At 40.4% G+C, this 16556-nt stretch overlaps 1 protein-coding gene across 5 annotated transcripts in view; it reads right to left on the bottom strand.

The window, feature by feature from the left end:
* Nucleotides 1–2733: 2733 nt before the first annotated feature.
* MAP3K9 (mitogen-activated protein kinase kinase kinase 9) overlaps nt 2734–16556 on the bottom strand; it is a 64012-nt gene continuing 50189 nt past the window's right edge. For 3 of the 5 annotated variants that reach the window (XM_054200554.1, XM_054200553.1, XM_054200551.1), the window contains 3 exons: nt 16156–16268; nt 14717–15532; nt 2734–13446 (listed from right to left, as the gene is read on the bottom strand). In XM_054200554.1, the coding sequence (XP_054056529.1) occupies nt 12965–13446; nt 14717–15532; nt 16156–16268 (1411 nt within the window). In that variant the 3' untranslated portion in view covers nt 2734–12964. The remainder of the gene's footprint in view (nt 13447–14716; nt 15533–16155; nt 16269–16556) is intronic. The other 2 variants (XR_008466275.1, XM_054200552.1) reach the window with 2 other exon arrangements.

Here is a 16556-nt window from a genome sequence, read left to right on the forward strand (position 1 = left end):
ATAAGGAAACCATCCTCCCCCTCCCTCCTCAACCTCAGAACTCTTCCTTTGCCCCAGTTTCTCCAGTCACAAGTCATCATCACAAGTCATATCAATTCCCCTTTAGAACACACACCAGCTTAGAAGATCTTACCTCTAACTGGGTCCTGCAAGATCTGGTCATAGAAATGGGGGTACCTGTAGAAAAAAAAACTAAAGAGCCAGATACAACTGCAGGAAGATCACCAAAAATGCCAGACTGCTGCAAAAAATAGCAAGCTCTTTGTACAATGATCGGTTCTCCAACTACTTATTCAGGGTCCCACTGGAGAACTAAATGGCACAAGACATTCACATCCATCAGAGATGGTTCTTTTAATATTGTCTGTAATCTGTGACAGGTAACCCCATTCATGCTTTTTTGAGTATTCAAATCCATGTTTTATTATTAAAGATATTAGAGCATGACTTTCGTAGAAAGGAATAAACTTCAGAGCAACTTTTGCAGGCATGAAGTGTACGGGCTTTGGTTATATTTAGTAATGTGACTATAGTTTTGTTCTACTTTGTGTTGGAGTGCTATCAGTTGATCCTGCCTCTTTTCATTCCACTTGGATTTGTTCTTTGTTAAATTAATAAGGACTTAACAGAAAGTAAATCACATGCAATTTAATAAGGTTTCAGATTAAGTACTAAAAAGCCACAAACATATTGAAGTCTACTTGAAAGCCCCGCAGCTTTGCTCATCCTTAGTCACAATTGTTTTCAGAGCAAACTGCAGTGTCATTTGTGTCCCAGCATGAAGATTAAGCTTGTTAACCCTTGTCAAGATACTCCGATGTTTGTTGTTGCCATGTTCACCCCAGCATTTTTTCCTAAAGCTTAGTCTCCTTGAGCCTGATACCAATTTGCCTGCAAACCTCTCATGTTACAGTTAATTAGGTTGTTGCAAAGCCTACCTTTAGTGGGACAGCCTCTCCCTTTTCTTCCACATAAGAAGGGCCAAGCATGTCAACATTTCACTAGAAACAACAGATTAATTTATCATATGAGCTGCAACTGCATCATATAGGAAAGTCCGCGCTCTTTCCTCTTTATCTGTTTAGCCTTGGAAGGCTATCAGAAATTACATCAAGGTATGCAGGGGGCTTTCAGAGCACCACTTACATGTACTATTCCAGGCTGTGCCACCTGAGGAACACGATAATGTTAACATTTGAGCCTATTTACAGCTGAAGGCCTCTGCTAAGGTTTGTGCTGTATAATTTGTACACCCAACCCTTGCTTACACGTCAGTAATTGAAAAACTACAAAACCTAAAACATCTGCTGGAGTGTTTATTCTGTAGCCATGCTGACCCTGGCAGCTTTCACTTAGGATGCTCTGTCTCTGCTAGAAGCGGTTAGATTCCCTTGCTTAGAAAACCTCTAGCTTTATTTTTATTTTCAGCCCTAGCGCCTTGTGTTCCTGCCATTTCCTACACAGGCTGCATTTGCTGCCAGAAATTTATCTGCCACCATGCATCTAGATTTTTGTTCCTGATGAGGCCAGCTTGAACATCATGGTAACCTGCTGGTTGTGACAGGCATGTAAATTGACATAGAAAACCTGATTCTTTTAGAACAGAATCCTTCCCTGTAAAACATTACAGAAGGTAGAAATAAAATATTTGGTTTAGTTTGAGGCATTTGGGATTTGGGGGGGAGGAGGGGGAAAGAGTCTGAAAGATAACCCATTGCAAGACACCTTTTGTTAAAACAAGTGAAAAGGTCACTCATTTGCATGCCATTATTTCTAACTAAACTTAATTGACTGCCTGTCCACTCTCCTCCCAGCCTATCATAAAAAACCACCCCCATCTTTACCACAGTTTGAATGGAATATATGACTAATGATACTCTACCTATGCATTGTTCAGTCTCCTTATCTTCTGGAAGGAGGTAGCATTTCTTGCATGTAACCACATTAGAGAAAAATTTCTTTTCAATGGAAATTATGAAACTGAAGTTCTTGTAGTACATAGTCCTTCAGCAGTGCAGCTACATTTCTTAAAGCAGAGCAATGTGAAATGATGGCCTGGTGGCAGAGAAGAGCAAAGGCACAACCTAGGAATGAAACACACAACTTAGGAATCAAAACCATGGTGTTCTGGCTTCTACACCAACAGTAGATGAAAGCCAGCTTGGAAAGATCCTTGTTCAAGCAACTGTGTCTCACTGAATGATGTGGCAGGAACAAAGGCACAGCATCAGAAGTGAATGTAAAACCATCTGTTAAATGTCATCATGCACAAAATGTGTTACTGCATTAGCTCCAGATCCAGGCATTCAGATCCACATTCTGGCTGGGATACTAAATAAAGAGCAGATAACTCTTAAGCTAACAGAACAGAAATATTAACCTTAATAAAAAAGGTATGCAATTAATTACCCTGTTGAGAGAAAAGCCAGAAGGGGGTTTGCAGACAGGTACTGTGTGCCAAGACTGATACTAAGCTGTCTTCTGGGGTTTTGCAAAAACAGGTTTCAAAAACCCTATGGTGGACCCAGAGCTGGAACAGCTGATCAGGACCAAAATGACTACCAAAGAAAAATAAACTTCTTGTGGCACTGGGAAAAATTCTGAGTTCCCCAGAGCAAGGTAATGCCATTGCTATTCTAAATACCTGCTCAAAATTATTTGAAGCACAAACCCAAGAACTCAAGGCCTAAAGACGACCACTTTTATAACAGTTTTATTCAAGTCTGTGTGCTCTAGTGTTGAGACAAGGCCTAGATCAGCATTACACTGTAATACAATAATTTTAGCCATTGAACCAAGCCTGCTTGGCATCCTTGGTTTACAATTTACAGTACATCCAAAAAAAGAGCAAAGAGAAAAGAAATCCCAAAACGCCAACAACTTTCATTAGCTCTTTGCTTCACTTAAATATTGTTCTATAACATAAAATAATTTAATACAAAAAAGAACTGTAATCCAAATACACATAATACATTGACACAGAACAGAGGAAAGATACAGTAGATTATGCACAAGAGTATTCAGTTGATGTGTTACCTACAGTGAAACAAACTGGACATTAATATAATTTAACTATTTAAGCCCAAGAGGGTCAGAGGCAACAAGTCCGGGTCACAAATAAAGCTTTTTAAAAAATAATGCAATCTTCTTTTCCTCTAAGCTTACTGCTGTACAGAAGTTAAAGGAAGGCTCCAACAAATCACTTAATTTGACAACATTTCATCACACAAACAAGAAAAACTCGGTGGCCTCTGTTATTTTACTCAACTCTGGGATACATTACCATTTGCTAATGTAACTGCTTCATTGCAGGTTCTTCGGGCAAAACATACCTTCAGGTGCTATTTCCATAGCAACAGACTTTTTTTTTTGAACACCACAAACAGAAGAGAAGACATACAGAGGTCTCCAAAACCGGACTGAAATACTTAAGTTGTAAGATGAATCCCAGTCCTGCAGAGTTTGGAGTTCCTTATAAAGTACCCAATGCCCTCCACACAGTGATTTCAACACAAGCGGGAACTATCCCATATCTCAACAGAACAGACACGGGGGCATGTTCTTACACTAGAGTAATCTACTCACCTGGTTCTTCAGATTTACAATGTTGTACCTAGGAAAGTCAGGTCACTGATTTTTGCATCTGGCTTTAAATAGAAGCAGGAACAGATCCACAATTAATAAGGCAAAAGAAAGAAGTAGCTTATAAAAAGGAGGAGGAAATACATTCTCTGGCTGAGAAATTCTTAGACTTTCAAAGCCACAGAAGAGACATTTTAAAAGCACAGGTATTTTCCCTGATTTTTCCACCACTGTTGCCCTGCCCACTCCACAGAAGCCTCTCAACTTAAGTCAGGCAAAATATCTCAGATATTTCCAGCTTGTCCTGAATTTATGACAAAGAAATATATACCAGCACGAAGCGCTGCGCCAACAGCTGACAAACAAGAACCCATGAACTCTAGTAACAGAGGTGGATGTTGATCACCGCTGAACTTGTCAGGTCTGCTCACCAGCCTGGAGGGATGCATTTTTGAAATGAGAAGAAAACACCTGAGAAAAGGCCTCAGGTTAAACTGACATTTGCACAGACAACCTCCACACAACACTTACGGCCCCTTTACAGCTAGCAATCTGCTAATGCAGAAGTCATTGATCTTTCCTCCTGTGACAGAAAACATTCTCAAAGCTTACCCTGTTTATGGTAAGAATTAGCGGTCAAATAGGCATGGCATGTGCAGTCATGGAAAGGCCACATGAGTCAGCAATAAAACCAGCATTTACTCAGAGGCTTGTGAAGGAACTCTTTCCTCGGGTAAATTGACTCTTCTGACAATCCACAGAGCCTGTTTTTTCACCAGTAATCTTGACAGGACAATCCTCCAATTTAGATTAAAAGAGCTTTGCTGAACTGGGGTCTTGTACATTTTCACCCACAGATACATTCCACTGACTTCAGTGATGTTCAAGGATGTGATGAAGAGCTTTTTGAATCGAGGCCTCTTCCCTTTTAACTTGAAAGATAATTACCCTAAATATAAACTTTTACTTCTAGATGTTCCTGGCTTTATATGGTTTCTTACTGTAACTGCCAAATACGAGGGGCACTAGTGCCTACTGACTTTAAGTGGATCTAGGTATATTCTCTACTTCAAATTTAGCCATCCCCCAAAGAGATCTATGTTGCACAAGAATGGATTTTACTCTCTGCAAAGACCACTGGCCAAACTCAAACTGTTCAATTAGCAAATACTCCTATGCTTTCTTTCCTCTTTTTTTTTTTTTTTTTTGCTGTGGCTTTATTCTTTACAGTCTAGGATTTCTGGATGTTATGGTTGTCAAGATAACCTTGAAAATAAAGCAATGGCAGAACTGATGCAGTAACACCTGCTTGAGATGCAGTGTGAAAAAGTCAGCTCAGAGGTATTAGCTGCCCTATTCAGATACAAATGCTAACCCTGTTGACACTGTAAGAGGTGCTCACTAAAGCATGCAAGACGGAAGAACAAGCCTACTATGAATATCTGGGCGATCAGTCCAGCCTTTTCGTGACACAGATTGGGCCTGGGAGAAAACACATTACCCAAGCTGGGAAGTGGCCACATCCAAGTAACCCAGGTTGAGAAGAAGTGGCCACATCCACAAATTCCAGAAGAACCCAAAGAAGCAGCTCAGTTCTCCTGCAGATGCAGTTAAACTCAAGCAGCTCAGTGTGCAACTGAGCTATACCAAACAGCAATCAGAGGCCAGGTTTGTTTTGAAACTCAATGAGGAGAAACTAAATACAACCGTTCCCAACCAACTTGTTCATTTATATACTGAAATCTGCTGTTAGCAGCATTCTTATCAATGAAGCTTGGAAAAACACCAGCCTGTCTTCCTGCTGCATTATAACCTCTACTGCTAAGAGAGCAAGACACAAAAGAATCAGGACATGGCTAGAACAATGTTTCTTCTTTCTCAGACCCATATATCTCTCTTCAAGACAAGGAGGTTAGCGTTACCCACCTCAACATCTGTTCTTGAGAAAGTGCTAAATTGGAACAATCACGGTAGTAAAGGGAGACAGTGACAATCACTCTGAAATAGCATATATAAAATGCATTATTCTGGTCTTATGTTGGAGTTTCAGCCAACAACTTTTGAACACAATGTAGGTTCTCACTAGCTATCCTGGCAGCTAAATTCTGAGCATGGACAAGATCGTAGAAAAGTATTTCTGAATAATGAAGCCCCCCCATGATCATTTTTCAAATAATTTTTTTTAAGCAAATAAAACTTTGGCATTCCTCCTGCAAATGTGTTCTAAGCACCCTTTTGCCAGCTGCGCATCTATGTGACCCATCAGCTACAGGTCAAACAGTAGCCCACTTCAAACTGAGCTTATAAATCCACTACACTACACACTAAAAACGTGTCATGATTTCTTAATATTAGCTACATTGGGCTGTCTGCATATTATTAGCATTCAGATACAATAAAGACTGTATTAGGAGCTGATACGTTAGGAAAACAATACTGTAAATACAGGCAAACAATCAGGATTGCATGTAGGTTCACTTTAAGAGCACGTAATATTATTTAAAAAAAAAGTAATCTATTTTCAAAAAAACAGACCTTCACTTTTAAAAGCAGCAGTGACCAATATGAAATCACCACCTTTCGGTCTGTGGACAATCCCCTCTTCCAAGGGTCAGAAACCATCAAGAAAAATGCCCTGCCTTGTCATTTACTGTGTATTTTGGAGATATACATAGTAAAAGCAACTATAATCTTATAAAACTGAATTGCTGGCTTTATTTTTCCACCAGGAACTTGCATGTCAGAGCCAAATACAAGTGTTTGCCTCTGTCCTCCCATTGTTCCAGCTTCAATTGCCTACTAGAGCAATTCTTACCAAAACTTATCTGTTCTCCCAATTCCATCTCTACAAATGAGGTAGTTCAGGGTAAAATAAAACAAACCAACCAGAAATTAAGTAACTACACATTCCTCAAATTATTTACCTATGATGCCAAGATAGTACCAAGCAGCTAGTATCCCTCTGTCCTCTGACTGCATTAAGAAGGATAATTTTACTCTTTTATTTGCTATTTCCTGCCAACCTCTGCTTTAACTTCTCCCAGTTGAGTCTTATACTTCTAGCTGGGAAACATTTTAGGTCAAAGAGCACCAAAAACATGTATTGGTTTCTGTCTTAGGCCCCCAAGTACTATGGTAACAAGAATTAATAACCGATAAAGATGGGATAGGGGCAGAATTCTAATTGAGACATAAGGAGAGCCAGTGATAGTGCACTTCTTTCCACAGGTGAGTACGCACATCTGTAAGTGGGAGGACATGAAATGTTTATTGTCCTGATGTGCGATGAATAACACTACACAACTGAAAACTACAAACAAGGAGTTCCCTCCAAAAAACAACCTCAGGCCCTGGCAAGGAGGCATGTGAGATAGAAGGCACCTAGGAATACAGGATGCACACAACACGTACATAGGTATTTCACAGGCTTAAAAGTCCAAGCCAAAAACCAAACAGTTCAAGAAGCCATTCTCGGTAGGAAAACTATGTTCCTAGCTTTTAGAACCAAAGAAAAAAAAAAAAAAAAAAAGATTTTTCACTCATGTAAGGAAGGAGCTTAAACGTGTTTCTTGCATACAAACATTGATGAAATGCTGAAGACCTTCCAGTTGCAAAAAAAGGGAGATCCTTGTTAGAGAGGAACAATAATAATTCCAGTAGCTACACATCAGACCCACCACCCAGTCACCAGTGGGAAGTTACCTTGTAATTAAACACAGACGCCTCTTAGCCTGGTAATGACTATTTTTAAGATACAAAAACAAAGCTGATGTAGGTCATTTCAGAAACTGTATTCATCTCTGATCAACAGCAAAGCTGCTTAAAAAAGCCGATCATGAGAAAAAAACAAAAGCAAATGCACATTTTAACTGCAGCATGTGACTTTCTGTCAGCGTGTTCAATAGAGGGAGCAGCAGAATAAGCCATAAATGCATTTCCATACTGTCTCGTCAAACTGAAAGTAGGGCTGAGGAAACAATAAACAAACAAGTTTGTTTAACTAACAAGAGTTAACAAATTCTTTTGTTTGTTAACCACAAAAAAAACCAGAGGAGGAAAACCTAAACCACAATCTGGATTGGAAATAGAAAAAGACAAAAATTTGGTTAAAGACCTGTCCAGCTAGACACAGTACCACTGGTTGTGCAAACCACCGTATTCTAATCTTACAATAGGAAATTTGACAGAATAACATAGGAAGGCATTCTTTCCTAAAGGTATCTTAATTATATGATCAACCAACGGTTTATGAAGTCTGAAAGTTATCGCCTCTGACAGCAGGAGTATGTTTTAGGTCTCTCTGTACATACATGCTGCATTTATTGCTTGTTTGCAAGTGTTTTAACGCATGCCTATCCGCTCACTCTAATGTCCAGTTTTACCCAAATTATAGCCTTAAGTGAGTTATAAATATGAAAGCTAAGAAACTGCTCCGCAGTGATAGGATAAGGATCAGAAAATTTCATTTCCAAATATAGGCATCCTTGTTTCATACTGAAAAAGGCAAAGGCAAAGCCAAAAGGAAAACCTGTATCACCATGCAAGATAATAAGCCTTCTTATTTGCCATAGAGTTGGTAAAGAGTTCTTGAGAATATACCTAAAACACACGGAAAAGGTTAGAAAGCAATAAGTGTCTTTTCCAAGAAGAAAGGTTTCAAAAAACCAAAAAGAAACAAACCCAGTAACATTAGCTTAAAATTACCTACAAAAGTAATAATTGGATTTTGACATATAGTATTAGGTTTGGGTCCATACATCTAATGGGACTCCAGCTCCCATATTCATCCCACAGAGATGAACTAAGTTTCAAATAAAAGTTACGCTCAAGGTAGAAAGGTGACTCAAGATGGGAGGTTTCCTGTCATTTTCTATTTAACAGAACACTCCAGATGACAAAGACCTTTCTTTACTTGACCATTACTGCCTCACCTTCAACAGAAAGAGAAGTATCCAGTTTCATGATAAATCGAAGTAACATCTCTATGCAGTATCGTCCATAAAGTCTTCAGATAGCAGCATGCTATGGAGAGGAAGGCAACTACTGCCGTTTCTAGAGGTACAGAAGAATACTTCATCATAAGAGCATGCCAAATCAGAACTGGTCTTTCCACATCAGTAAGGAAAAACTCACTTTGAAAATACTCATTTTGTTAGAAAACCACTACAAAAAGAATATTTTCACTGAGGTTCCCTGCCCCATACTGAGTATCAACCCACTGCAATAATAATATGAGGGGAAAAAAAATAACACCACAAACCTATAAAAAGTTATATTTGCACCTCTAAAGATTACTGAAAGGAGATAAGACTACTTGCGGGCAAAACAGAGCATTGTGCAGTCCATAGGAAGCAACGGTTTTAGAAAAAATTCCATAACTATTATCACCTTAGTTTTGACACAAAAGCTTTCTTCTCTCTACCTGTCTCACACTCAATTTCTGTGAAACCAGTAGAAGTGTATCAAAAAATTGTCATTTTTGCACTGGTTGCTATGTCTGTGCTTTCCCTCCAACTTTACAGGAAAAAACAAACAGGCTACAAGGACAGCATATTTTGAAGGGCTGGCAAATTTTTTCTATTTCTTAAATCAGCACATCAATTACATAAATTAGTGATACATACTGTCAGCTGACTATTTGAAAGAAAATACATATCTATTTCCAGACCAGAAAACTCTCAGCAACAATCTTATTACTATCAGTTAAAAAATTCGTCGCTTTCTCTTTGTGAGCCCTGTAATTACTTAAAACACATTTTACCCCAGTCTTTTGTCATTACATTTTAGACTGCTCAGTGATTTTGTGCTCACCTATTATCTTCTTCCCATTTTCTTGGAAAAAAAAAAAAAGGTGCAACTTATTCAGATATTTAAGAAACAATATATTTATTAATTTTTTTATAGTAAGATTTTCACCATCTTCCTCAAGAACACTGCTAGAAAGGTATGTCAATCAACATAATTATGAAACTTTTGTCTCACTGACAAATGGGAATACCAGTAGCCAGTAGAAAAAAAGATTTGTGAGCTGACTGGCTCATATCTTCTCAGTATCTTGTGGACTACAGTGAAGCACTCCTTTGGAGATTTGGAGCACCTCAGCTCCCAAAACTGGGAAGGAAAAAAACACAACAGATTAAGAAAGGAGAGAAATCAAGCCAAGATGGGAGAAATGGATGAGGTTACAAGCTATCTTAATCATGCACATAGCCTCTGGCCTTAGGACACCAGCTGCGACAGCTTTTGAGATGCATAAGGTAAAACACCTGACAATGCTTTGCCTTGAGAGCCCCACTCTGCCTGTCAGAGAATACCCCACCACCAGCTAAAGCTTTGTTTCTACAACAGACTGCTCTTGCCTGATACCTCAGGATAATCACAGGGCTCCCAACTGGAAGACAGTTATGGGCTGACACTCAAAGACTACCTCGTTGTATTTCACATGCTAGATTCGATGCAGATAATTGCATCCAAGGACTGTTTAAAAAAAAAAAAACCACAAAAAAACATACCAAAAAACTGGCAGCTTTGTAATAGGGAATACCTAGGTTGGAAACCCTGATGTGGAGCCTTGACTCCTTGTCATTGATCCTACCCAGTTCCTTTGGTGTAGCAATGTCCATTTTGTGTTAGGGAAGATGCTCGTTGGAGCATAATACTTCTAATAGATCAGCTACACTCCACCTTCACCAAGTGATTACCTAAAAGGGAGATAGGGAGAACGGGTTTTGATACTTCATCCTCAACTTCCCTAAGCAAAAGAGGTGACAGAACAACTTGGCTTTAGAACTGCCTTGCCTGCTGGAAACTTGACAGAAACCTTACTTGGTGAAAGCAACTGGTCAACTATGAGAAAGCTTAGTGGTCTGAGTTAAACCAATGTGACCTAGAAATGTAACCTCCCATTCCACACAAGTAAATGGGTGTTGAAAGATTTCTGTTTGAATGGAGCTATTCCAGACGATGCCTCCTATGACTTTTGTGATGATACTTTTTGCATAGAAAGCATTACATTTCGTAACAGCTGATCCAGTTTTGTTTCAGACTTTTTAAAATAGTAAAGCAGACTAGGAAAAATAGATAATTTTAATCTCCTGCTTCATGTCTTTCTGACAGTCTCCGACTGGGCTTTCATTGCGTTTACTTCTATAGCACAATTGAAATGAACCATCTGTTTGGATGGTGTTTGCCTTATTTAATTTTCAGGATCACAAACTGAGTTTTCAGAAGTGGAAAGCAAGAGGACAAATGCTTAAGAAATCAAGAATGTTAAAGACATTTAACAAAAGCATCAGAAACATAAGTATTTTAGCCCCACACCAGAACACCTTGTCTACACAGTCAACAGTCTTATTCAGCTTCAGCAGCTAGCATAGCATTATTAAGGCTAGCTCTGGAGCATTCAATAGGAAAGCAAAAAAGTACTTCTGCCACTAAACGCATTTCATGGAACATGATAAACAAGAAATGTGTGACCTTTCTAGACAAAAACATAATGTAACTGCTTGACAAAAGGGTGCACTTGACTAATGGCAACATGCTGGTTCTAGCCCTCAAAAAGAATTAAAAAAAACCCCTTAAGTACAGTACCTCCCCACACATGCTGGTTTTTAACATCAGGTTACAAACATATAAACACTCAGGTTCTCTGTGCTGACAGCTGCAAGAAAGTATTCATCTACATTGCCTTCACAGCAGGACTGGACTTCCCTAACAGGCTGAGCACTGCATCGACAGCACTTTCAAATCATTTATTTGCACCCAAATGGTCAGTAGATTAGCAAAATGAGCACAAATCTGTATAAAAACGGTGAACATATATGCTGTACCCTGCAATAAAGCAGTCTACCCTATTACACTCACATAAAGGCCACACACCTTATTTATCATGCCAAAACTGGTGAAGAGTGAAGCTCTCATTAAAGCCAATAAGATATACCTGCAGAGGCACAGATACACTTCCAGTCTCTGTACAGAAAACTGTGAGCACAGGCACACCTGATTTGTGTGACTTCCTCCTTCAAGACAGGGGTCTGTTCTTGCTCCAGAGTTAGGAGTTTTTACATATTTGAACGAGAATAAAAGTTTTAAATGTCTATAGTGCCTTTCACTCAAAGATCTCAAAGGACTTTATACCTATTACATATGTCCCAACCCCTCCCCCTGTGAGGTAGGTATTATCCCTATTATTTACAGATGGGGAAATTCAGGCACAGAGGTTACATTATTTGCCCAAGGTCACACAGTGAGTAAGTGACAAAATAAAACAGAATCCAGATGTTGCGATTCCTGTTTGCACAATCCAACTACTAACAACACAAGCCTCAATTTCAAAAGAGCCTTAAACAATTATCAGTGTGCATAAGAACAGTCTTGGGTTCCAAGGGCCACTCCTAAAAAGCATAAGAAAGGAGGAAAAACAGGAAGAAAAAAAAAGTGAGGGGACACATAACTTACTGCTGGAAGCTAACACAGCTTCAAAGAAAGAGTTCCTGCTAATTCCCTTCCCAAAGCTGAGGCAGCTTGGCTACGAGCCTGGGATGCACGGGGTGGGAAAAGGAGGCTGATGGAAACAAAGTTTGAAACAAAAAAGCAAGCTAGAATAAACAGCCATACCATAAAGCCCTCATCTTTTTGAAAGCGCAGGGTCATAGAAAAATAGGGCTGAGAGGGACCTCAAGAGATCATTGAAGTCCATCCAACCTGCCTTGAAGCCAGGATCAACACCACCTACTCGTTCCCAACAGTCTAGTTGGCCTGTTCTCAAAGACCTCCATCAGTGGAGATGCCATGCCCTTCCTCTGCAATCTGTTCCACCTTGCACTATCACGTGAGCAAAAGAGGACAAGCGAGTGTAAGACAGATACTTCTGCTCCTCCAGTGGGGGTACCATGATTCCCAGGCCTGTCTAATGATCTGAATACATTTCAGAGAAGGTAGTCTCCAGATATTTACTTGTTTCTGTCCTGGATTCCTTGGGAAAACATCAAACACTGGTGTCCGCTGTAGTGTAATATTTGAGTTTTGAAAATACTGATTAATACCAGGATAGATACCAATATACTTACTGCAAGTGCCAAATCCTACAAGGTCAGTAACAAAGACTTTGATATGGTAATTTTAGCTCATTGCAGATTCAAATTGCAACAAGAGGGCAGGGAAGACTACAGGAAAACCCCACAGCAAAAGTCAGCAGCTCAGAGTTGCCAAGTTTCATCCAACTGCAGACAAAAATCAGACAGTCGAACACCACATTTTCAGCAGAGGCAGCACCATATGATCTCTGTAGCATCCCTCCGTCTCATCTGTCTTCAAAGTGCATTCTCAGTGCAAAAAGTAGGATTGAATTTAGAGGGGCTTGCTATCCCCAGTGGATTTCATACTAAGACCAGAATTCTTGCTTGAGTTCATATGCTGCAGCTTTGTGTGTGTTAAGTTCACTTCTGCATAGCGGAATGGTGCTGTCCTGGCTCTGCCCCTCAGCATCTATGTCCAACAGTGTCCGCTCCTCTACAGGAAGACCCACCTGGAAAGGAAGCAATGCAGGCAGTCCAGGTCTCTCTTCTACAGTGCTGCTGCTACTAGCAAAACAGGAGTCCAGATTGCTTGGTGTATCAGTACTTGAACTGTTGGCAGAAGATTCACCCTTGGCATTGCTGGGTGACACAAACCACCAGGGATCAAGCCGCTGCCGACTGGCTGCAGGACGTGGCCGGGGCAGGAACTCCAATGTCTTGGGTCTTTCCAGTGTGGGGTCCTGCTGTGCATTCCATCGTCTCGGGGTTGGAGGAAAAACAAGGTTGGGGTCTGGCAGGCGAGGGACCTCATTGGGATCTCTACTTGGACTAGGTGTTTTTAATACACCTATCCAAAACAGAGAATGTAAGAGAAGAGGGAAACGTGTTAGATGTCACCGCTAAATGGTTCCAACAGATCTTAGTTTATTGTATGTATACTGTGAAAACATTTTCAAAGCAGAAAGTTTCCATTCAGAATCTACAAACTCCATATCTTCAAGATTACGCCAGTCTGAAGTGAATAACCGGCTTCTTTATCCCTACACTGTTCTCCACACATTGCAAGACACCTGTTTCAATGACCTAGCACAAGCAGCAAATTTTATTCTCTCTCATTTGCTTTCTTCAGTTTTCAGACTGGAAAGCATGGATTTGACCTCCTACCAGAGGTGAGGACTCTCCAAATCCTTCAGAGGGCACATGACCTGTTAACAGCCTGACTGGATCAGGGAGACACTTGCACAGCAGAACATGTGACACCCGTTTGCAGTGAGCAGGACAAACTTCTGGAAGAGCCATTTAACACTACCTACTGTGGATGCTTCCTGGTTTATTTTCGTTTAGGAGTGGGAGACAGTGGGGGTTTTGGTTTGGGTTTTTTTGTTTTGACTTTTTTTTTTTTTATAAACACAACATAACTTTTAAGTTTTCATGAATACCATTTTAATGAGTATTCTCAGCTGCATTAACCCACATTTTACTGCAGACTGCCATTCAACAGACAACCTCACATTTTGTTTTACCACTGGGAAAAGTCTAATTAAAATCAGATTTTAACTTATTATTCTAGTCCTTTTTATGTTCTTTTTCCTCTGAATTATTAGGGCAAGAAAACAGGAAAGCATTTTTGAATTTATCAAGTCACAGCCACTCCTAAAGACTGCAACAGTGAGAACACTACCTACCCAGGAAGGTCCCTCTTGCTTGCAAAGGAATATTAAAGATACAGTTTTCACTGCCTTAAAGATCAAGATTTACTTTGAAATTGTAACAGCAATACCAAAAAGTGTATAAAGGCAATGGAGATGGAATCCCCGAGGAACTGCTAAAAATGCACAATATTTGTATTTGGTACCATCTTTTTCTAAGAAACAATATTATGTTCTGGCTCACAGCTCAGGGGAGCAGAGACAGTTCCTTAGTGCCAAGACGCTGGAACAGAGACCATTACTGCATTATTCTGTTCGTGTTTTGTGTAAAGACAGCATCCATAAATCTTCTTGTTGGCTGGCCATCACAATGGATGCTGTATAAGTAACATGTTTACTTCCTAACAAGTAATTACATTGTTTGGGTCTTTATTCTGAAGAGGAAAAGGAAGAAGGCTGAAAACCTACCTGCTCCCAGTGCTCCAGTTAAACAGCTACTGGAAGGGCATCCACTGGTTGGGCACCCATTGACAACTAGTCCACTCCCTTTGATGGCCCCATCAGAAGGTGTGCGCCTGTGCCCGCTTTGCTGGGTGTGGGAAGAGACCGTCACATGTGTGGGAGTCAGGGACTGGTTGGGGTCTTGTTTGAATCTCTCAATCTGGACATTGACTAGTGGGTTGGTAATGGCTGGCAAGGGAGCCTTGACTGTCACTGGGCTGACAGGCATTTCATACACCACAATCTCATCACTGTCTGAGCGCAGCAGGGACCGGGTGGAATTACATTCGGAAATGGAAGACAGGGAAAGAAGGGTGAGGGATGTGGATGGCTCGCCTAGCAACAACATAGGGTCCTCTTTCTTGAAGATCTTGCGGGAAGGTGGACTAGTGCTCCTGCGCGGGCGTCCAGCTCGCTGGAAAATGCTGTCACGCTTCTTCTTCTCTTCCTTGGGTGCCTCTGGCTCCTCCTCAATCAGCAGCTGACACTTCCCTGCTTCTAACAGATCAAAACCCAGGCCTGCAGCAGCCAGCACTGCTCCACAGCCAAGCAATGCAATCTCACATCGCTTGTGGTGGGAGCCACTACGTTTGAGGCTGTTGGTGGGTGTCAGTTGTGGGGTACTAGTAGCAGAGTTCACAGGGGTGGACTCCTCATTGGCATCACTAGAAGGGCCATCCCAGTCTTCATTCTTCTGAAATGGGATGCAGAGGTATGACTGATTGTGCCCAGGTGAAGGGTGCACTTTGCCCTCCCCATTAAGACATTCGCTGTCTTCATCATCTGGAAAGCAAGTGAAACAGATTTTGCATGGGTGTAACATTTCTGCTGACAAATTTAGCTGTCTTACAAATATAAATGAAAATAAGCTTTTCCTCAGAAGATGCAGCTGTCCTCATCGCAAGCATCAATCACCAACTGCCAAATACTCACAGGCTATTGTCTCCAAAGCAGATAGGCTGATGCAAGTAACTGGTAACACTATCAAAGTGGAAGAAATTAGTGACACTTTAATCTATTTGGGATCAATTGCAAAACAGCATTTCAGAAGCTATCTACACCTCAGTTACTTCTAGAGTAAATTTATATGTTTGGAAGTAAGAAGCAAAAGGAGGAAAATTAGAAGGATCTCTCCTTACATCTTCACTTGCAACCGTGCTGCACATCTAAATATTATTAACAGGCAAGGAGCTGAGAGGTAGCATAGAGCTAGAGGGAAATTAAGAGAAGCACAGAGAGGTGAACAAAAAGAAAATCCTGACGGAGAAGTTACTTCACAAAGAATAAAAGAAAAATGGATACCACCAAAATGAAAACACTGCTGTAAGGTACCAGGTGAAGGAGATGTTAATTCAAATGTGAATGAAAATAGGGATGAGAGTGTAAAGTCCAGGGAATTCCTTTACCGATCTCTGCTAAGCTGGTGAATCCTGGAAAAGCAGGCGCAGTTCTCTGGATCTTCCCAAGGTTCGGTGCACTGGATGACCACTGTTTGTATCCTTCAACGAGAGCTTTCAGACTGAAATAGTAGAAAGATGGGAGAAAATGTACCATGCTTACAACAAATTTCCATTCCCCTCGTCTATATTCTCTGTTGTTCTACTTAGGATATGTGTGTATCCATCTTAATTACATAGATTTGAAGTCCTCCCATAGCCAGACATTTTGCAACATCTTTACAGCACCTTAAAATATAAAAAAAAAAGTCAAAAAGTCACTCCCTCATTTATTACACTGTGGCAGTCAAAAGACCTCTGCTGATAACCAACAGCTATGACGCAGAATAACAAAAAGCACCACTACAAAA

Source organism: Rissa tridactyla, chromosome 4 (genome assembly GCF_028500815.1).
Source record: "Rissa tridactyla isolate bRisTri1 chromosome 4, bRisTri1.patW.cur.20221130, whole genome shotgun sequence".
NCBI classification, from domain to species: domain Eukaryota; kingdom Metazoa; phylum Chordata; class Aves; order Charadriiformes; family Laridae; genus Rissa; species Rissa tridactyla.